We start from the raw sequence: 23,430 nt of genomic DNA, 5'->3' as shown, positions 1-23,430 counted from the left end.
GACTTCTGGCCGTCCATCTGCAACTGGGCGAGTCGGCGGTCGATTTTCTCGAACCGTCGCTCGTAGTCGTCCGCTCGTCGATGCTGGGAGACCCCAGGAGTGGAGTCTCCGAAGGATTCCGAGAGGGAGGCCGACGGTGTGCGCGGCCGCTTCTTCTTCCTTGCCCGTTCCAACGGGGAGGGAGAGGGCCGCTGGGACCGTCGGTCGTCGCGCCGTAGTCGTCCCTCCTCCTCTCCGTGGGAGCGCTGTTGGGAGCGCTCGCATGGAGGTGACAGGGATCGGCGCGGTCGTCGGCGGCTGCTCCTGGAGGGCATAGGTCGGGCCGCCGGTTGCTGCTGGAGGCTTTTGACTGCGTCGGTCAGTACGGTCATCTGCCGTACGATGGCCGCAATCTGGGCCTCCATGGTCACCGCGGGGCGCGGAGAGCTAGGCTCCGCCGCCGGTGGGGGCGGGGAGGCCTCTTCCCGGCGTGAAGAGCGCCTGGCCGACTCGGTGACTCTCGATCGTTGAGCTCTTGTCTTTGTCATGCTGTCCCCTACCTGGCGTGCCAATCTGTTGTGGCCAATCGCCTCGTCGCCGGATCGTCGGGAAGCGTGCACCTGCAAAAGAAAGTCCGCACTGACCGGAGGCGGCTCCGGCGGGGACCCTCCGACGGTCAAGTCAGAGAGGTGACAGGGCAACAGTGAAATGTAGACAGAGAGCTCTGAGAGAGGGAGAGAGAGAGAGGAGCGAGCCTGCGTATGTGGGAGAGACGGGCGGATCGATCCCTTGCACTGTTGCCTTCCCCGGTTTATATAGTGGAGCACGGTATGGCGCCGTCATTAATGGCGCGGACAAGTGAGGAACTGTCAACTCACTGTAGACTGTCAGAGTCGCCGTGAAAACGTCATGTCGCCGTGTGGCCGTCTAATCACCAGGGTTGACCACGCTCTCGGCGGGACAATGCCCCTAGGTAACCGCGCCGCATGCGGCTGTCAGGACTGACAAGCTCTGGCGGCTGTACGGCGATCGGAGGAGTCGACCGACCCTAGGTCGGTGGCCAGCTGAGTGGCGTCGGGGCCCTCCGTTGGTCGGCGAGTGAGTCGGCCATCAGACTTCCTGGTCGGTCGGTCAGTCGGTCGAGGTCGGCCAATCGGCCGGTCGGTCAGTCGGTCGGGGTCGGCCAGTTGGTCGGTCGGCCGTCGGAGTCGTCCGTCGGGGTCGGCCAGTCGGAGTCGTCCGTCGGGGTCGGCCAGTCGGTCGGTCGGCCGTCGGAGTCGTCCGTCGGGATCGGCCAATCGGAGTCGTCCGTCGGGGTCGGCCAGTCGGAGTCGGCCGTCGGGGTCGGCCAGTCGGTCGGTCGGCCGTCGGAGTCGGCCAGTCGGTCGGTCGGCCGTCGGGGTCGGCCAGTCGGTCGGTCGGCCGTCGGAGTCGTCCGTCGGGGTCGGCCAGTCGGAGTCGTCCGTCGGGGTCGGCCAGTCGGAGTCGTCCGTCGGGGTCGGTCGGTCGGCCGTCGGAGTCGGCCAGTCGGGGTCGGCCAGTCGGAGTCGTCCGTCGGGGTCGGCCAGTCGAAGTCGTCCGTCGGGGTCGGCCGTCGGGGTCGGCCAGTCGGAGTCGTCCGTCGGGGTCGGCCAGTCGGAGTCGTCCGTCGGGGTCGGCCAGTCGGTCGGTCGGCCAGTCGGCCCCTTCGACCGTAAGTCGGTCGGTGGGGATTCCCCAACACATTTAAGCCTCCCAACACTAATTATTTAAACATCACAGCAAGCATTCTACAGATCTGAACCATTTCCAGTTTATTTTTGATCTTGAAATCAAGTTTTCCATTATTTTTATATATGGTCTGATTTCTGCTGATAGAATTTATATCTGAACATTTAATAGTTTCTTGATCTATATGAATCCAGAAGTTCTGAATTGTTTATTCTTATGTGAAACTTTAAACAAGTAGTTTACTTAGAGTAAGTGCTGAAAATATGATTTCTTTTCAATTTTATTTTTTTATATATTTTTTTTATATATTTTTTATAATTTAAAATATTTTATTATTTTTATATTAATTTATGAAATTAATAATTTTTTTAAAAAAAATATACAAACACCTGTTGAACTTTGGCCTATTTACATTTAAATCTCAAAAGAAAAAATTTTAAATAGACCTCAAAATTTTAAAAAAATTATAAAGAGATCCAACCATCTATCTTCCATCTAACAGCATTAACAAAAGAGAAGAAATAACTAAAATACCTTCAGTCTGCAGGATTTTTTTTTGAAGGATAATAATTTTTTTTCTGTTTTTCTTTGAATCCTTCAAAGCCTTTTCAACTCTGTCCTGAGTCCTTGTATATGCCACCTCCACTACCATCTCTCGCCTCTATCGCCATCTTTTATCAGTCTCTGTTATCACTTTCTCTCTCGCAGATGTCCACCTCCTCCCCGCTTTCTTTGCTACCACCTCCTGCCAGTCTCCATCGTGTCTTCTCTCTTATGGATGCTCATCTCCTCCCCGCTCTTCTCATTGCCACCTCCCATCTCTACTACTACCCTCCGTCGTTCTCCGCTATCGTTTATCTCCTCGTGGATGCCTACTTCTTTTCTGCTCTTCTTGTTGCCACCACCTGCTGGTTTTCACTGTTGCCTTCCTCTCAATCATCACCAACATTGGTCTTTCCCCTTCAATCTCCTTCAAATATTTTTTTTTCATAGATCTCCAAAAAAAAAAAGATACCAATTTTCTTGCTCTTCCTCCCTATCATTACCGACATCGGCCTTCCACCTTCAATCCCCCTTTAGTATTTTTTTTCCCACAGATCTTCAAAATTAAAAAAAAAATTGATTAATTTATGCAAAAAATATATATATATATATATATATATATATTATTTTTATTAATTTTTTCTATATTTTTTTTAATTTTTTATATTTTTAAAAATCTCCAAGTCCCGATCAGAGAATACGTCGAGCTAAGAGGGATATTTATAATATTTCATAAAATTTAATCTTCGAAGCGATCCTCTCGTTATACAGATGGTTGGATCTTTTTGTAATTTCTTTTAAAGTTTTGGGTTCATTTGTAATTTTCATTTAAATATAAATATGGTAAATTCAAAAATATCACTGTAATTTTTTTTAAAAACAATTAAAAAAAAAAAAAAAAAAAAACTCGCAGCGGGAGAGAACATGGCCGCCTGCCGCCACGGCGGTCCATCTTGTCTGCGCCATCTTTTAATTATTTTTAAATCCACCGTCAAACGATCAAGCCTGTCTCTGGCTGTCGCTTTCCTTCCTTCCACAAAGACCGGAATCTTCCTGCCCTCAAAGAATTCGGGAAGCGTTGCCTTTCGTGATTGACAAGTCCGACAACAAGCCTCCCTATTTATTTGATCCAGTTATAATTTTTTTTTACCCATTTGAGGAATTTATATTATAATTTGATAAAAAAAGAAATATTAAGACCAGAGACCCTCAGATCTCTCAGCAGTCCATCTCTCTCTCTCTCTCTCTTTGTGAGATCTCTCTCGGTGCTCGGCATGAGGTTCTCGGCCTTCTTCTTTGATGGCGTCTCCCGGGCCTTCCACCATCGCCCCAGCTTCTCCAAGCTCGTCGTCATCTTGACCGCCAGGTCTTCTCATCTCTTCTCCGTGTTTTGATCTGCTTTAAGCCTCCAGATCCGCTCTCCTTTGTTCGATATGGTGAAATTTGGCGGGCAATTGATCTCTTTTAGCTTTAGAAAAATAAATAGCTTCCTATTTGGCTTTCCTAGATTCTTGGAACAAAAGAGGTTGCCTTTTTTTTCGCATACTTTTGTTTCTTGTACTTGTTCTGGTTTTGTTCTGTTGGATATGGGGTTTTTCTTTGTTGGTGAGCTCTACTGTTAGAATCTCACATATCGTCTGTTACAGACGATTTTTTGTATCATTTATTTATTTCTTTCTTTCTTTCTTTCAATTATATAGTATATAATCCATGTGTTCCGTTCTGAGAAACAACATTGAACCTATTGTTTTAGGTAAAATAAAAAGATAAAAATTAATAGAGATGGTTGATGAGTCACCTGTTCGGTGAGCTTTGCTTCTCGTTCGTTATTATGATTATTATTAGGTTGATTTATGAGAAAAATCTTTAGGTTGCAACGCTGTCGTGTTTTAAATTCCCTAACTTCTGATTGGTTATAAAGAACTCTTGGATCATGAAAGAAAAATTGACAAGTGCCTCATATGGTACGTAGTGGATTCGAGCATGGGAAGAGATTTCTTTTTCAATCTTCTCACAGGATTACATTAGTTAAGAGAAGCCTTGATATTTTTATAAGTAATTGGTTCCTATACCTGGTAGTTTGGTACCACTTGTTAAATGAGCAGTACCGCTGGTAACCTGGCAAGCTCTGGACCATCTGTTTCGAATGCATGGGCTGTTGAAGGAAAGAACAGATGTGTCTAAGCAAACGTCTGAAAGCAGTGAAGGATCCAATATAATTTAACAAAAGTGGGATTTATATCATTTATTGTTTTTTAAAATGCTTTGATGTGCAACCAGCTGAGCACGTTACCCAGTGTGTCACAAAAATAACAAGGCAGTTGGAGCAAAATGATCTGCTGACATGTACCATGTCACTGTGTCTCATTCACAGCTGAAATATATTTATGTCTGCATAAGTGCACGCACATATGTATGTATATTCATGTGTATGGATAAGTATGTATGTACATATGTATTTCTTGTATCATTCTGATTCATTTTTCTATTTATGTCCTCATGTGTTATTCTAATCTATACGAGTTCCCGACAATTTAAATGCTTATTTACATTGTTGATGTTATTGTTATGTTCTAAATTGTGGCTTATGCTTCCTAACTTGCAGTGGTGGAGGTCTTGTGGCGTATGCCGACTCAAAATCAGACCATGCCATTGAATCATCTCAAGTAGCACACAAGAAAAAAAAGGTGGTAGTTCTTGGTACTGGTTGGGCTGGCACAACGTTCTTGAAAAATCTAGATAGCTCATTGTACGATGTTCAAGTGATATCACCTCGTAACTACTTTGCATTTACCCCTTTGCTACCTAGTATCACATGTGGAACAGTTGAACCACGCAGCATTGTTGAGCCAATTCGCAAGATAATAAAAAAGGTACAAATTGGCATGTTATTTCCATTGAGTTATGCTTTTTTTTTCTTTTTGAAAAATAGGAAATTGTTACTCTTATCATTTATAGTACTTTTCTTCTTCAAAAAAATATTTTTTATTTTTTTATATTTTAATTTGCAAATGAGTGGTATCCTATGATGACTTATGCGGATGAGTGAAATTTTCTATTAATTCATTTAATGTATAATGATTCCTTAACAAAATTTGAGAGGCTGGCAATAACAGATTCTAATGATGCTTGAAGTGCAAGAATGCAATTAGTATGACAACAACGGTAGCTTCATATACCTTGTAAAACTATCAACTTGTTAAGGCAGAGTTGGTTTCCAGCTTAACACTTGTGTCAATCTAAAACAAGGCATCTCTTTTGATATTTGTGAAAACAATATGATCTGCCTCTGTAGATAAAATTGACAAATAAAAGATGAATGAAGAAAAATGATAAGAAAGTTAATGAGAAGACTTTGATGGCGAGAGTTTACTTAAGTTACTAGTAACCTTTTCTCCCGATTTTGATGTGATATTCTTGTTTAGATATATTATTGTTAGTCTTATCTATCTTGCTTGGTTTCCATCTATACCAGAGGCTAATGTGTTTTTATGTGTTGCTCAATGAATAATTTGGTCCTGTCAGTGAATCAGTACTCAGCCTGTTCTCCAATTATTGCTTTTGCAGAAAGGAGGAGATATAAAATTTTGGGAAGCTGAGTGTTTCAAAATTGATCCAACAAACAAAAAAGTCCATTGTCGATCTAATATTGGCACAAATTTGGACGGAAATGGTGAATTTCTTCTTGATTACGACTGTCTGGTGATAGCGATTGGAGCCAGGGCAAATACATTTAACACACCTGGTGTAGTGGAACATTGTCACTTTCTGAAGGTACACTTAATTTCATCATGATAGAAGTCCTAGTGTCAGTGCAGTTTACTTGTCAAGACAGCATGCATGTTAGGTATTTTTGAAATAAATTACAGTAGATGCAGATTTTTAATCTTATTCGCTTGAGGTACAAGTCTGACTGTTCCACCACACTACCAGATTCATGCAGCAGAGTCTTATTGCTGTATGTTCCTGATACATGAGGTTTCATGTAAACTATCTCACCACATATATGTTCTTCAGTTGTTGCTTAACTTTTTGACAGATATCTCGCTAGTTTTCAGCATCCATTTTCCATATTCTTTCAAATGATGCTTTTAAAAAAGTTGATTGTTATATTTGTTGATTGCATGACTGAACCCATCTTGTGAGGTTCATCTGACCAATGGTAGCTATGTGCAGGAAATAGAGGATGCTCAGAAAATCCGTAGGAGTGTGATGGACTGTTTTGAAAGGGCCAGTCTTCCATACCTTGATGAAGAAGAGAGGAAGAGGATGCTTCATTTTGTTATTGTTGGTGGTGGTCCAACTGGTGTTGAATTTGCTGCAGAGTTGCATGATTTTGTCTCCGAAGATTTGTCTAAATTATACCCTACTGTTCGAGACCTGGTGAAGATATCAGTTATCGAAGCTGGAGAGCATATCTTGACCATGTAAGGCAGCATTTGATTTTTATTTGTTCTCATTTATTTCCCTGATTTGACCATATTTATGATTTTGAAGTTGGATGGTGCAAAATCAGAACTCCTTCATCATACTATTTGTGATTTCATATGCATATAATTTACCATGTTCAACCTTATCAGATTTTGATTAGACATCTATCAAAGGCTTGTGGCAAGACATATAATACAAGTTATACAGCAGTTATTATTCTGGCTGATCCTAAATCCAATTGAAATGTGTCATGCAAAGGGTGTCTTTGGATGCTCTTCCAAGAAATCACGGCAATTTATGGGTTTTCATGTTTTTGAAATTTACAATCTCTGATTTGATAATACCAGGCATTTGGTTGACAATCAAATTTCATAAAGGCTCTAAACCAATTGCAAATCTTTATGGAGTAGAATTTTCCAGATTCAAGTTCTTGTCTCCTTGTTAGCTTATGTTTTTCCTTTTTTCAATATTTTTTTCATTTGTCAATATTCTCTTTTTAATAAAATCTCGACTCTTCAATTGAAGGAATCAGTTAGAGAAACAGATGTAAGTTTTTGAAATTAAGAACTTCCAAATGCAGCCAAAAATAGATTTATCTAAATTTATTATCTTTCATCTTCATGTTATTATTAAATTTATTTGCAAATTGCCTCCTCTACGTAACTTTCTTTTTCTTCCATCGTACCTTCTCTAAGTTGTATGTGCATTATGGCTGTATCATTTAGGTTTGACAGAAGGATCACTAAATTTGCTGAAGAGAAATTCCAAAGAGAAGGTATTGCGGTGAAAACAGGATTTAAGGTTGTGGAGGTGTCAGATAAGGACATTACAATGACAAACGCATCGACTGGAAAAATGTCTGTACCATATGGAATGGCTGTGTGGTCTACTGGTATTGGGACACGCCCTGTCATAATGGATTTTATGAAACAAATTGATCAGGTTAGTTGATTGTAGCTTATGGTCACCATTTTCTAAAATCTGATTTCTTTAATTTTGTTGATACTTTAATTTATATCTAATGCACAGGCTAACAGGCGTGTATTAGCAACTGATGAGTGGCTTAGAGTCCGTGGATGTGATGGTGTATATGCTCTTGGTGATTGTGCCACCATAAGTCAACGAAAAGTCATGGTATGTGAAACTTTGCTTATTGATGTGATGTCTTGTTTCACTAAAAGGTGCTGGCTATTAGTTAGAGGGACATGTAGTACGTGAAGTGGATTAGTACCATGAAATATTTCATGTTTGCACAGATAAATACATAGTTACGTATAGTGTTGATTTAGAATCTTGTCCTATTTGTTCAAATAACTTTAATTTGAACCTACAATGTAAAGTGTGGCTGCCTTAAAATATCAGTTATCTTGAAGGTTCCTTAACCATTCATTAAATGGACAAAAATTTTTGGCACTGAAAGAGCTAAAGGATGAAAATATGTGATGGTTAATGTAAAGTAAGAATAAGTTTGTTCTTGACTACCATTCTGTTTATCAATCTGAGCATCCATTGCTGATGGCTTAAAAGCTTAGATTGTCAAGCTGCCGTTTCACAGTTTAAATTAGTTTATGCTGTTCAGTTTTAATCTGCAGAATATCTTCATGAGACCTATTAGTAGCTCTCCATTCTCAGCTAGTGAGAATATCAAACGGGTATTGATAGCAAGTGATCATGTAAAACTGCATTGAGACCTAACATGGGGATTTCATGCAGGTTTCACATGTTTCATATAACTAGACATCATGATGAGTGCATCAATTAGCATCAACCAAATTGCGATATGAACAATGTGGTTTATTAATATGCTTCATGACTTTGTGCTTTCAGGAAGATATATCATTAATCTTTAAGGTTGCAGACAAAGACCATTCTGGAACTTTAACTGTGAAAGAAATCCAAGATGTTTTAGATGATATTTGCATAAGGTACCCACAGGTGGAACTCTATTTGAAGAGCAAGCAAATGAGTAACATAGTTGATTTAATTAAGGATTCCAAAGGTGATGTGCAGAAGGAATCTGTAGAACTGGACATAGAAGAGTTCAAAAAAGCTCTTGCAAATGTAGATTCACAGGTCAAAAATCTTCCAGCAACAGCTCAGGTAATCTTTTATGAGATAGAGTTTGAGTAATTGATTAATATAAATCTGACATAACTAGGGAATGAAAATTTTATAATTTGTCCAATTTTTGTATGCTGACCGACATCATCTTTAATGTTCTTCATTAAAATGTACAAGGTTGCTGCACAGCAAGGTAATTATCTTGCTCGATGTTTTAACAAAATGAAGGACACTGATGAGAATCCTGAAGGTCCACTGCGCATTAGAGAATCAGGCCGTCATCGCTTTCGTCCCTTCAGGTACCTGTTATAATGCTTCTCTGTCTCTTGTGTTTTTCTATTTTTATCTTTTTTAGGTTACTTTATGAACTTTAATCAGTATGGATGGCAGATATATGATCTTACACAATTGTTTTCCTGAACCTATATCTGTTTACAACTCTATAATTATTAAAAGCGTGCATTGGATCGTCACACTTTGGTTGTAAATATTTAATTATTATTCTTTGATGGATTTTGGGCCTCTAGTTTGTTCATTCAATGTCACCTAGTCTAATTATTGTAATACCATGAAAGCCTGTATGCAATTTACCAGGCCATGGTCAAATTATGACTTACAGATAGCACTTGTAGTAGCATGCAAATGAATAGTTTAATTTGGCAGTGCAAGATGGGTTGTATTAGATGCCTGCAATGATTTAGTCATAAATGAAAGAGAAAGTATGTATTTGGAGCTTCTATTGGTGTAAGTATTCATTACTTACTTTTTTGGAAGTTCTAATGAATTGATGGGAGGTATAAAGGTTATGAAGGGTAACTATGTAACCTTGAGGACCCTAACAGAGAAAAATTTTGCACCAAGGAGTAAAGTGAAGATATACTATAATACTTTATTCTCCACTCATCCAGTCCTCTGCCTTTAACTTAAATCTCCATTTATCTCTTCCCCCCTCTCTCCCCTCTCTCTCTCTCTCTCTCTCAAAATGGTGCCAGAGCTACTGTGATCCATTGAGCTTGATAATAATAAAGAGGCAGTAACAGAGTTGTGATGATCTAACAAGATTGACAATAATAAAGAGATCTGTTCAAAGATTGTGAAGGCTTCAACTTCAAGTACCGGGTTTGTGGCAAAGGAGAAAGTGAAAGTGAGTTGGGGAAGCAAAAGCAACACCATTGCCAAGTTTTGAGGTGAATGAAATGGATAGACAAAACAATGATTATCAACTATCAAGTATGTGCCAATTTGGAAAGGAAAGAGAATGGAGAAATAGTAGTTCTTTTAAGAAAATTAGGATATTCTAACCTTGCGCTTTCAAGTGCTAGCTTTTGCTAGGCAAGTACTAGCACCTGGCATGGGTCAACACGGCACCTATTAAACCATTATTTAATATATTTAATCAAAAAGGTCTTTATCCTTTCTTTTAATCTTTTTTTTCAGCACAAAACTGGTAGATGCCTATGTGGCATGTTATATGCCCTGCTAGCCACTGGCTAGCATGCCATGTGCCACTAGTGTTTAAATTGGTTCTAATGATATATATTGGAGCAATCAAACTCGCATATTCTAGATTCTAAATTATGGGATGTTGCATAGAAGCTAGAAAGTTGCATTCCAAGTAAAATTCATGGAAGAAAGGAAGAGAAAGCACTAAATAACTTTGTGAATCACCAAATTAATTGCAGGAAAAGATCAAGTTAGTCTTTTCCTGTTACAAGAGTGAAACATCACCATGAAATTATCAGTTGGCAATCTTGGATGATGTTGAATTCTTGGAAGAAAATATTGAAGAAGGTGAAAACGAGATGACTTTAGGAATGCAGAGTTTGATGAAAAGAATGCAGACTTTAAGAATGCAGAGTTTGATGAAAAGGATGAGAAGCAAGAAAATGAAGGGAAGGGTTATTAGGTTATAGGAGAAAATTGAAAAGTTAGAAGAAATTAAAAATGCGCAAGATGAAGAAATCGCAGACGTAAAGGATGGTAAATCAAGATTAGATTGAAAATTTGAAAACTCAAATTGTTTGAGGGATAAATATTTGGTAGACATGGAAACTTCTTTTTTTACCCTCCGAACGAGAGAAGCAGGCACTAAGATGTTAAGCATAAATATGAAGAAGAATAAAGTGCTTTTTAAGTGAAGTCATTGCACAAGCAGATGAAGATCTTTTGGGAATCCCTTCGAGTCAATGAAAACAGAGTGAAGATTGTTGCACATAGAAGTGTCAGAAATTCCATGAGGTGGAGGAAAGGCAAGCTGACATTCTCACCATGCCCCTCAAGATTGATATTTTCAAGAGGCTACAACTAATGCTCATAATGATAGCTGGATTCCTATTTTTGTGGAGGGTTGGCGGTTGTGTTGGAAACAAAACCAAATTTAGTATTCATTGAAGTATGAATTGCACTCATCCATTGATTTACAAATTAAATTGAGAAGCTCCTCTCCCCTCCTCTTTTCCGCAAATTGAATTTTAAACGTTATATCCCAGATAATCCCCCGCCGCCCACCCACAAACAAAAAAAAATAGCACCATCCCAATACTAAATATACCATCTCTCCATTATAGTTGCTTTTGGTCTTTTGTACCTTCTGTGGTTGGCTTTACTAGTTTCAATCATGGGATTTTCTATCGGCCTGCATCTTTTTCTTCTGTTTTGTGCCCAAGATATGAATATTATTAACTACTTATTTTAGTCTAATTACTACAAATTGAAGCTCCCAGGTTGCGATTTTTTTTCTTTCTCTTTTACCTTGTAATTTCAATAATGGTACTTTTTTGTTTTGGTCCGTTGTTTATATACCTCAGATATGAATGTCATTCACTATATCAAGCCTTGCCTACTCACCTTTTTCTATAAACTCTTAAAGGTTACGTTCAAGTATCATGATGTTAAAACACACAATCAAAAAGGCATTTGTTCCTCCCATCTGGTCTTTAGGTTCTTTGGTTGGATATTCTATTGCTCAAGGCTCTCATGTCATTGGGGGTTCCTGAACTTTAATGTTGCTAATATGACTTGCCCATCTCTGTGGAATAAGGTTTGCAATCCAAGTTCTTCATCTCATAATTTCAAAAGACAATCTGCACCTAATAATTAGGGCTTACCATCTGGTTCATATGATGTAAACTTCTGCAGGAACAATTTCTTTCTTTTTCTTTTTCTCAAAACATCCTAGTGTCATCACAGTGGACCTCGACCACCAATTCTCTGATTTAATAATGGAAAAACATATTATACAAGAAATTGGGAAATAACAAAAATCCTACACTTTTTTCTTCTTCGTTTATTTGAATTGATGTGTAGTACTTGTGCATAGGGCTTTGGCTCATGTTTGAATTATGGCCAACCCGCATATGGTCAGCATGTGGACTCTACTAAACTATCATTGTGATTGTTTTACTGAACTAAATATGGCTGTAGGTTGCTGAGGTTAAATAATCCCTCAGGCCACTATATGTGATTGTTGCCTCCTATCCTCAGATACCCCAGTTTGTGATTTACAAGTTTTCAGGATAAATCTTGTTACTGGTTAGCCAAATTGTAGGTTTCTTGGTATCTCTACCGGCACAATTGTGAAGTTGCAGAATGGCTGACATTGGCTTCCAGCTGGACTATGCAGAATAGTGGATTTGTTGCATATGGATTGAGCCAGAAAGTTAATAATAAACATTTCAAATTTTAGGATTTAGTTCAGAAAATTGCTAATTACGGAACAATTCTCATGGATAACGAATATCAAATAGGATTAGAGCCTAAGCAATTTCACTTAAGAATGAAGGGCGATATACCTAGTTGTCTGAACTTGGTAGGTGGCTTACGCCCTGTTTTCTGTGGATGTTTACAAGGTTGTTTATTAGTTTAGTAGTCAAAATCAAAGAACTAATGGATTGATCAACTGTTCTTTTATGATTGTCCTGTCTGGGGATAATGATCCTAACCCCATCTTTTTGGAGTGTGCTTACTGATATCTATTTTTATCCTTGTCGAGTGGGTTGCGTTTATGCTTATCTATTTTATCCTTATCTCCTGTTGGACTTTAGTCTTACAACCCTATATAAAGATTAACCTCTCTCACTGGGTGACACTGGGAAATACATTGGGTTATTCATCATGAGAGTCAGATGGGCCTCCATCAACACCCCATATTGCTAGCAATGTGTGACACTCTCTTTGCTTTTGTGGTTGGGGCTACAACAAACAATGGGATGTTCTACATCCTCATCAATATGATGGGAGCCACTAAAGATCCTCCTGCTGCCTATCCAAGAATCATGTCTGAAGCAACATAAATAAACTTGTAGTTACCTGTTTTCCAAATGCTCAGAAAAAAATTAGACTATGATCTAATGGTGTATATAAGAAATAACATAAAAGAAAGGACCTTGTTCTATGTTCCCTCATTGTGCTCTTGCATTTACATTTTAAATCTGATGGAGTTATAAAACAATGTAAAATATAGATGTAAAAAATGCTAGGAGTTGAAGGAATTTTGCAAGTTGTGAGTATATCCACCACATTTTGTTTTTATTTAGAAACTAAAAAAGAACAAGGAATCTTGAAGACTTCTTTCTCAAGTTCCCAAGTGCTTTATTTAGTTTTATTGGAGTCACACACACACACACACAGAGAGAGAGAGAGAGAGAGAGGTCCATCATCCAATGCATGTATATGTAGGATTCTATGAAAGGTATATGCTGTTGTTTTTCTTTTAATGTAAAGCTGCTGCATTTTCTCCCTTATCATGCTACAAAACTACCTATATTTTTCCTTTTCTATGGGATACATTCTTCTGATCTGTTTTGTAATCCAAGGTATAAGCATTTTGGGCAATTTGCTCCACTGGGTGGGGAGCAAACGGCTGCACAACTGCCTGGCGATTGGATCTCTATAGGCCAAAGTTCCCAGTGGCTCTGGTATTCTGTGTATGCAAGGTACATGCTTGAAAACTCTAATGTATTGATTTTACTGCCAATTTTCCTTGAAATTTTGATACATGCATTGCAATTTTATCTTGTCTTTATTGTTATGGTCTAAACTGTGTTTTTAATTATAATCTGGTCCCTTATTCTTGCTGTTTCTTTTCAAATCCAGCAAGCAAGTCAGTTGGCGCACAAGGGCATTGGTAATTTCTGATTGGATGAAGCGTTTCATTTTCGGGAGGGACTCGAGTTGCTTATAATTTAGCAAGAAAGGCCAAAACTTGTAAAAGAAAGCTTTTGCTGAAGATTCTGCAAACTACACAAAAATCAGATCCTGAATTCATTTAAATTTTTTTTTAATTTCTTGAGGCCACAAGCAAGCTGTTGTTGGCAATTTTGAATATTGCTATTCTTGTTGTATGTCATAATAAAAAACAAAGTGTTGTCTGAGGATGGTATCCTCTTTCATTTTTCCAGTTACACTAGTTACTATGGGACTACCTAATTTTAATAAGTTTTTGTGCAAAATCTCTTACCGTATACTGTTGATGAATTCTTTTTTTGTGTATTATGGATACTTTTGGTCAAGATATGCTGTCTTGGTATGTGCCATCATGTTACTATATAAGTATATGCTTGGTACGAGACCGATTTAGCATATCGAGTGTATATCTCTTGTATCATATATCAATACCGAACTGATGTGGTATAGGATGATTCAGTATAATATGGTGTACCTACCTTCAGTTTTTTGTTGGTTTGATTGGACCAGTGTCTTTCTCATCCAAAATCATGCATATACTTCATGACATGATTGACCATTAACCGTTATTAGCAAGTAGTTCCATTTTTCTGGAAAATTTGAAAATTGAAGTATTTATATGTCATCGTGGATTCAGGTATGGAATAGTGCGATCGGACCTGGCGAGGTGAACACCGGAAGTAGAAGACCTGCTTGACATTTACTTGACCATTGGTAACTTACGGTGGCTAAAAGATGGGGATCAGTAATATTCTGGGATGTGCCATGGTGACGCGTTTGATAATATTTTGAGGTGTTATCCCGATGCACATCTGGAAAGTAAATTTAAAAAACTAGTGCTCACCTTTTCCTACCTCCACCCTATCCATTTCGCATCAATATACGCTAAATCCTTAATTCCAGGAATATAGTTTGCAACGTTGGCTGCTATTAGAGCGGGCGTTCGACATGCAAAGAAATTGATCCTGAGGCAGTGAGGCCAACAAAAACATCACGTTTCGTGCATGAATATACTGTTAATCCCATATGGGCACAATAGAAATATATTCTTAATGTCGGAACTGTCATCCGTCTTGCTCTAACAATACGTGTTAGAATTTCCTTGATGGTAGGGGCAGAGAGAATTTCCGGCGTAGTGAAATATGTAGAAATCAAAAGGAACACCATTGCGGACATTGACATTAAGAGACAAAAACTAAGGGAGTAAATGTGATTACATACATTAGTAGGTCTAACCATAAACAATGGATACTAGGCATTATGCACATTGATCCCTGTAGTGCTACAGCTAACAAGTTAAATATCTGTTCAGAAAGTATGTTCACAAGAATAAAATTCAAAGGAACTGATGAGGGCCTGTGCCAACGGTAAAGCATGTGGTTTAATTTGATACAAAGTGATGAACTTTATCGAGATCTTGTTATGGAGAAAAAGTAATCTAGTCATGGTTAAATATAGATGCATGTACTTGATCAGTTGGTGGCAAATTAGGTGCTATTAAAATATTGTTCTTGATAATAATTGAAGTGGAGCCATCCGGTAACATCTTACCTCAGTCACCTCAGATATAAACGAATTGAAAAGACAATTATATCTATCCAAAAATATTGGTTGTAGTTACATCCTCTCCATCATGATCGCAAGTCTAAAGTGGCTATAACTATAAGATAACATAGGAGGTCGTTAATATATAGTTAAGCACTATAAAAATTGTTACCATGCAGTTAATGCATGTTCCATCCATCTCGCTACCTATCAAATTTTCTCTATAAATAGAAAGGAACAAAGGATCTTTAGAAAAGATATTTGATCACTCCAACTCTTACAATTCTCATAACTCCCACCATCTCTTTCTCTTTTTTCTTCTATTCCTTAAATTTCAATTGACTTAAGCATTGGAGGATCTCTTATTTGAAAAACTCCGAAAATATTTTTTTTTTCAAATCCATGTGCCAACTAAAATGCTCCGACAGCCACATCCTTAGATCCATGTGGTGCTCTAATAGAAGAGCGGCCTCACTGCAACCTTGGTCGTATTGCCCTCAGTCTGACCTTGGATTTGGGTGGCACTAGTTTTTGTGCTATTACAATTTCTCAAAGAATAATGTGTGCTTGTGCACAGGTGTTCAGAGTAAATTTGTGCGCACTTTCTTTTGCATGCGCATATATGTGCTGCAAATAAAACATACCAGTAACATTATCCAAAAAATGTTGTTCTAGGCTGATTGATTTATTTGTGGTCTTTTCCATTAGTGAAATCATTCTCATGGTTCCTGTTAATCGATTCATGATTTTTTCCAGGGGCCAAATGAATATTTCATTGGTCATACTTGCGAATTCCTAATATATGCGTTACTTTTGCTTTCTCGTGATTGCATTGTTTTTTCTTTTCTTCTTCTTCCCCTTTTTTTTTTTTTTTGGATGATAATGGAGGGTCAAACCACCCAGCTCGTGATTGCATTGATATCTTCCTTTTTTTTGTTGCATCTCCCAATCACCTTTTTAGAAGGATACACACACGTTTCCTAGTAGTCATTTTTCTCACTTTTTTTTTAAATTTTTTGAGAAAATACTTTTCACTTTTTTATTACTTGAATTTTCCTTGAAGTATTGGATTTGCCCAGACTTGAATTAACTTTGAAGGCAAAATTTTGACATGGTAACAACCAAGTAGACACAAACAAATCTCTCTCTGTGTGATATACGGGGAGGCTAGCCCACCCATTTTATTAAGAGAAGAAATTATATCGACGCATTTAAAACTTACAAAATCCCAAAGCAGCAAGATATGTCGGATGGGAAATCCGAACCAGTAATCGGTTTGGCAGCATCTGCCCTGGAGTCACAAGACAACTCACATTCTTCACAAGCAAGAAAAAACCATTCAAGGGATTATTTCCTCTACATTGGCCAATCAAGATCCAATACCTCTTGCCTGTCCTTTCTTATTTGGTGTCGCTGAACATGAAAAGTGTTCAGAGTTCTACCTTCTTTCTGCTAAGCTAAGTTACTTGTACCTGTCCTTGATCTACCTGGTACATCACTTCTTCCCTACTCATTAATTTCTGAAGCAACCAACACCTTTCACCATCATACCAAGACCTTCATGCTACCTAACCTTCGTTATATTGACTTACATCTGCTGACCCAGTGGACCACACTCCTTATTTATATAAAATTATAATTCTATCATATCTTTTTTCTCATTGAGGAATATAATTCTACATTGTTGGAGCCCGAGCCAAAAGCTAATAAAAAGTTCTCCGGACATCGATATATAGAAAATGACTTCCATCCAAGAAATTGTTTTCAATCCATCAAGCAAAAGCACTATCATTTCAGCCGAATGGACCGATGGCATAGTTACTATTCGTTCATCTAGTTCACCACCTCAAAAATATCATAGTGCTAATGTAATTTACCATTCAATCAGAACAAAGGGAGTATGATTAAGGACACCTACTGATTTCTAGGACCATATCATTTATTTTTTTATGTAAGCATCATACTTTTGTAGCCAGCCATATTATTTATTGCCTTCCACATCCTCATGCCCAACTTCTTCAGCTCACTCCAAGGCTTGTCCTCTTTTTATTGGTTGCATGAACCTTTCCTTTATATGCTTTCTTTCAGCTTGGTTTGATATGGAAGCCTGGTGCTTTTGTGGTGTCCATCTACCAATCTACACTCTCAAAGGTACAAATGAAGTCATTCTACCAATCTACCAAACAAGGGGGCTCACATGGGGGCAATGACACCCCCTAGATGAGAATATTTGGTATCCCCACCTGCGGTCCCTAATGGGATAATGTAGGCGGTCCATGACAGCAATTGTTCTCCCATAGCATTATGTATGCTCTCTTCTGTCTCAGCTTTTCTTCCTCCTTTTGTTGGCTAGCAGCCTTATGGGAATAGTCTTATGGCATTCTTGGGACTTGCAGAGTGGGGTCTGTCCTCCTGGCAAAAAATTCTTTCAGGTCCTGGATGCAACTAATTGTAAGTGAAATACAGAATGGATATGACTAATTATAAGTGAAAATATGTACACATGAAAATAAGGGGTAAATGCATGCCATGATTGTTGATGTATTTGCAAGTAATATAAGGTTTTACTCATCCAAAAGACGATCGTAGCCATGAAATCTTAACAACAAAAATTGTAGATCTTCATCATACATGGGAGATGCTGTCATAATTATAATCTGTAAGTGCTGCAAGCTAAATTTCAAACTATGTTATATTGGCATATTTAGAATGTATTATAAGATTTTTAGGTGGTGTTAATAAATGGATGGAGGGATATGAAGGAGTAGGTCTACTTCATGGAATAGAATAGACGTGTTTTTGGTTTTATATGAGAAATAATGCAAACAATAAGTTGAGCCAATAACCTACATTCAATCCACATTGAAGTTTGTGATAGTTTTGGATTTTATCACCAAAAACAAATTACCTTCTCATTTTTTTGAGTGTTATAGATTAGATGAGGAAAAAAATCAAAATTGAAAGGGATACAGACAAGCTTATTCCACGGTGCAAGTCTATTCCACCAAAATGGTGGAATAGACTTATATCGTGGCGGGGGAGTGTTATGGCAAAAATTCGGAAAGATATTAGATATCCCTTACTTATTCCGGAATCAAACACCATCTTAAAAGGTGTCCTTTGTGAGATGGTATAACATTGTAATTTACTCGTGGTCATTGGGCCTTAATTCTAGAGAAGGTGGATATATTAGGATTAATGAGTAGCATAATGATTAATGAGTATATATAATTAAGTACCAGTAAGGAAACAAGTGATTTCTTGTAGCACAGGTCCCAATTCCCAAACCTGCAATACAAAATTATCATTGGTACATCAGTATTATATTAAACTACCTTCCTCTCCCATGGCCCAAAAAATCCTCCTTTTCTTCTCATACACTCACAAGCCTCCTCAACCTTGTTCATCATCACCAACAACAAGCACCACCCTTGCATTAATTATGCACTCTTCATGTTCCCAACTAACCTCTCATCATAGTTATCCAACCTCACCAGGATCTTGCAAACTGACAACACCACCTTCCATCTTCTGAAAGACCAAAATGACCCAACCTCTATTACATTGGCCCTGCACTTCACCTATTCACACAGAGGTTGATCAGTAAGTTTCATTACTATGTCAGAACTCAGTCACCAAAGCATAGGATTTATGTCCATGGGCACATATAAAGGCAGCAACATATAACAGATAATGGATAAAAGGGAATGGATAGACATTAGACCAGAAGAAATATATTCCTCTTCTCTCATATTCCCCTGCCAACTTAAGCTGACCCATTGAAGTCTATCCCACTGGAATTCCAAAGCACCAACACTGCATTCTTTTAGCCTGACTCTCCAAAAGATGATCCCATCCTCATGAGCTCAGAGATGAGAGAAGATCTAAGAGAACCAGCACTTATCTCTCCACTTTCAGAGGAGATCAGCCTCCGGCGAGCATCGGAGCTCATCAACTCCTCGATCTCCTCCTCCTACTCCATTCTCTCTTTCCCCACCAAATGGCAATTAATCCGGGACAAGCTAGAGCAACTAAACTCCAACCTAGCGGCTGCAGCCGACGGCAACTCTTCCACCGACAATTCGGCACTCACCGCGTTCTTGAAGCCGATGATAACGACTCTGAATGACATTCAGATGCTCGCTGATCGATGCAGCGATGAAACTTACAGCGGGGGGAAGCTTCTCATGCGGAGCAATCTCGATGCTGTCTCATCTAGGCTCGAGCTCATCATCAAGCATCTCACACAAATATATGCTTCTGCAATTCTCTCCCGATCCCAAGCCATTGTTCTGACGAGGCCTGCTGTTGGTGCAAACAGAGAGGACATGAGGTTTTATGTAAAGGATCTCTTCTCAAGGCTAAGGATTGGAGACTTGGATATGAGATCTCAAGCCTTGACCATCCTTAAAGAGATACTTCATGAAGACCAGAAATATGTGAGGATTGTGGTGCTAGAAACAACTGACAGCATTAGTCTTCTGGTGAACTTTCTTGAATTTGGAGACATGGGTATTCAAGAGAAGGCTGCAGGGGCTGTCTCAGTAATTGCCAGCTTTGATTCATATAAAGGAGCTCTTGTTACAGGCGGTGCCATTGCGCCATTGGTTCGGGCGCTGGAGATGGGAAGTGAAGTGGGAAAAGAGGAAGCTGCTCAAGCTCTGAGGAAACTTACTGAGAATTCTGATAACGTGTGGTCTGTCGCCGCTCATGGAGGTGTTACAGTGCTGCTCAAGCTCTGCGGCAATGCTGATAGCAGTGGTGAGTTGATTGGTTTGGCTTGTAATATACTAAGGAACCTTAGCAGTGTCGAGGAAATTAAGAAGTTCATGGTGGAACAAGGAGCAGTTTCAGCTTTCACAGAGCTTTTGAAATCAAAGGAAGAAACAATCCAGATTCATGCACTAGAGTTACTGTGTGCAATGGCTTTGGAGGATGCCAGCCTTGGGCATATGGTGGTTGGAGAAGGGGTCATTGAGCCGCTCATGAAGTTATTGGATCCAAACTCTTCCTACTCATTGAAGGCAAGAGAGGTTGCTCTCCGGGCTACCGAGTTGTTCTTCTTCTCATCGATAGATTTGATCAATGTTTTGATGGGCTGCGGTTTCCTTGATCGGGTTCTCTTTTTCCTAAAGAATGGTGAGATATCTACCCAGGAATCTGGCCTCAAGATTGTTTGCCATTTGTGTGAGATATATGAGGAGGCTAAGAAGGTGATGGGTGATGCAGGATTTATGGCAGAGCTTGTCAAGTTGCTAGAAGCTAAATCTTTTGAAGTCAGAGAACTGGCAGCTGAGGTGCTCTGCTGCATGGTTCCAGTTCAACGAAACTGCAGAAGTTTTATCCAGGATGATCACAGTGTGAATCAAATCTTGCGGTTGCTCAATCCAGATGAGGAGAAATCGGTAACAAATAAGCTTCTGCTCTCAATCCTGATGTCACTAGCTAACAGCAGCAATGGAAGGAGAAAGATTTTGGCATCTGGGTATATAAACCACTTAGAAAAACTAGCAGAGGCTGATGTTGTGGATGCAAAGAAGATCATTAAGAGGCTCTCTAGCAACAGATTTCGGAGCATTCTTAGCGGAATATGGAGTTTGTGAGTTTTATCATTAGCACTTCGAAATTTTTTAATGTCTAAACTTTAGCTTCTTTTCTTCCCCTCCGGAGTTTCTTTTTTTTTTCATTATGATTTGGAGCAGCTTTTAGTGTAACTTTATTTTCTTCCCTGAAACAGTATCTGAAATATCACTGCTAAAAAATTGTTCCAACATGCTTAAGGTAAAGCTGGTGTTTGCTAAAAATTTAGAAGGAAATGTAAAGGGAATTGTTTGGAAATTTCTTTCTTTCTTTTTTTAATGATGATGTTAGAGATGCTTATTGCTGGTCTATCAACACTGGATGGGATTTTTCAATCCAAAAACTTAAATTTCCTTGCCAACTTGATGACAGTCTTGCAGCAGCCAAAGCACTTTTTCAATCTACACTTTATTGAGAGCTGATGGGATGAGGCGATGCAGGTCATACCATGTATCGCATACACATGAACTTGCACATGGAAGCCTTTATCATACATCAAATAATATTTAGGACTCCTCCTATGTGAACAAAATAGATATATTTCTATAACCTTATGGTTACATCCTTGCAGGAAAGGTCATTGAGTGAGACAGTTCTCCAACATCTGGGAATTCTGGCTTTCTTTAGGAGACTTCATAAGGCCAAAAAAAAAAAAGCAATAGGGAATACAGTAAGTTTCATGGAAATCAAGTGATGCATTCTTTGATTGTTCCATGGGCAGATAAAAGATCCAGAAATTGGGTTTCCTACAGGTAATGAAGAGTCACAGGATGAGATTATTGGTTAAATGACAAATAGGTCTATATTATGGAGGGATCACATGGATAGCCCATGGGACCATGTCCCAAAGAGTATCCCCATCAAGGCTTGTCTTCAAGCTTATGAGATAAACCAAGACATGGTTCTGCATTATTCTTGTGTTCTATATCCATCCAAGGAGTGGGCACCATGTGAACCTTTAAATGAACAGAATTTTGTACAAGTTGCCTCTATCATGTATGCCTATTGTTCAACCATTCTGCACCATCCGAGCAATGGACGATCTCTCCGATGGTTTGTACAACTTAAGATATGAACCCATCAACTAAACTTGGACAGGGAGGTACAAGTAGAGAAGCTATGAAATGGATGGATAATGTCTGGCTCTTCACTATAGGCTTGTATGTAATGTTTACTAACCTATTTTTACCATATCTAGACAACCATTGGCATGTGCTCTAACTGTATACAGGATCCCTCAAAAGGGACACGTCTGAGCGTATGCTTGGTCCAGGGACTCACATGGCATCTTGGACACTATTTTTATGTTTGCATATGAGTTTCTGTTCCACTCTATGGTGTTCCTATTACCATAAAGCATTTCTAAACTGTAATCTACTTCACATGAAATAAAAACCCACGATCACTCTTATATCCATAGGAAACATATATGCAAGGCTTTCATTTTGTTTTTCTTTTTTTTTTTTTTCTGAGGAAAAGGCTTTCATGATTAATTGGAGAATATATTAACTGAAACTTTTCCAAAAGGATACCGAAGAATCTTATATTTCTGCTGGAAAAATCAGACTTCTTGCAGATTTAGGGTGAAATTATGTGAAGTTATAACTAATTACCTCATACTCTATCCTACTTTACCTAGTCCAAGTTTTGACATTTCCATCTGTCCGCTAGATTTGGGTTCATTGAACTTACTAACCACTATATCTAGCAGTCACTTGATTACATTCAGCCAAATATCAAATTTAAGTATATAGTATGCTTTTTACCTGTTGGTGCAGAATTTCACCGACGTCGAAGAAGCTAGAGTCGAGGAGATCGCGTCCGCCGCTGGGACCTGCAAGGGAAGTCTAAACCGAAGTTGGAGGTGCTCCGGCAAAACCCTCCGACGCTCAAGTCAGTATTCTGCCTCAACAGAAATGGAACACTCAAATGGAATTTTAGCAGAGTTTCGAAATAGAGTTTTTAACTTAGAGAAGAACGTATTTGGGATCCTTTTTTATAGACGGAGAACGTAACTGATTGACAGCGGCGTCTGTAACTGCCTGGTAGTGGGCCGTTCAGGGTCACACGGAGTTTGTTACGGAGAGTAGTGGCGTCAGGGGGCCGTTCAGGACCATGTGGAGTCTGTTATGGAGAGTGGAGTGATATCTGTTGTCGCGACTTGCCAGAGAGTGGTGCAGCCACGTGGAATCCATTACAGAGAGTGGAGTAGGGTAGTGGCCATTGTCGTGACTTACCAGAGAGTTCGGACCTGACGGCTGAAGCTCGATCAGGACGTCTGATGGAGCGGAATGGCTCTCTGTTTCAGCAATCCAGAAGAAGCTCGAATATTTTCGAGGTTGCTGACGAGTCTACTGTTGTCGGATGCCTTGGGTGCCGATGCTACAGGCGGGAGTC

The 23,430-nt window shown here is 39.3% G+C and overlaps 2 protein-coding genes across 2 annotated transcripts; both read left to right on the top strand.

Annotated features, from left to right (window-relative positions):
• The first annotated feature begins 3,361 nt into the window (after window positions 1-3,361).
• Window positions 3,362-14,181, top strand: LOC105052693 (external alternative NAD(P)H-ubiquinone oxidoreductase B3, mitochondrial). Its single transcript, XM_010933603.4, has 10 exons — window positions 3,362-3,598; window positions 4,838-5,105; window positions 5,800-6,006; window positions 6,409-6,659; window positions 7,389-7,605; window positions 7,693-7,797; window positions 8,491-8,763; window positions 8,902-9,023; window positions 13,539-13,658; window positions 13,819-14,181. Exons 1-10 carry the CDS (start codon window positions 3,507-3,509, stop codon window positions 13,904-13,906), a joined length of 1,743 nt encoding a protein of 580 aa, XP_010931905.1. The 5' UTR covers window positions 3,362-3,506; the 3' UTR covers window positions 13,907-14,181.
• Window positions 14,182-18,815: 4,634 nt separating this feature from the next.
• On the top strand, window positions 18,816-21,300 carry LOC105052692 (uncharacterized). Its single transcript, XM_029266852.2, has one exon. The coding sequence runs from the start codon at window positions 19,314-19,316 to the stop codon at window positions 21,054-21,056; it is 1,743 nt and encodes a 580-aa protein (XP_029122685.1). The 5' UTR covers window positions 18,816-19,313; the 3' UTR covers window positions 21,057-21,300.
• The last annotated feature ends 2,130 nt before the right edge of the window (window positions 21,301-23,430 follow it).

This window comes from Elaeis guineensis, chromosome 10 (assembly GCF_000442705.2).
Source record: "Elaeis guineensis isolate ETL-2024a chromosome 10, EG11, whole genome shotgun sequence".
Taxonomy (NCBI): domain Eukaryota; kingdom Viridiplantae; phylum Streptophyta; class Magnoliopsida; order Arecales; family Arecaceae; genus Elaeis; species Elaeis guineensis.
Note: the sequence above shows the minus strand (reverse complement) of the source record. Positions and strands in the feature narration are given on the sequence as shown.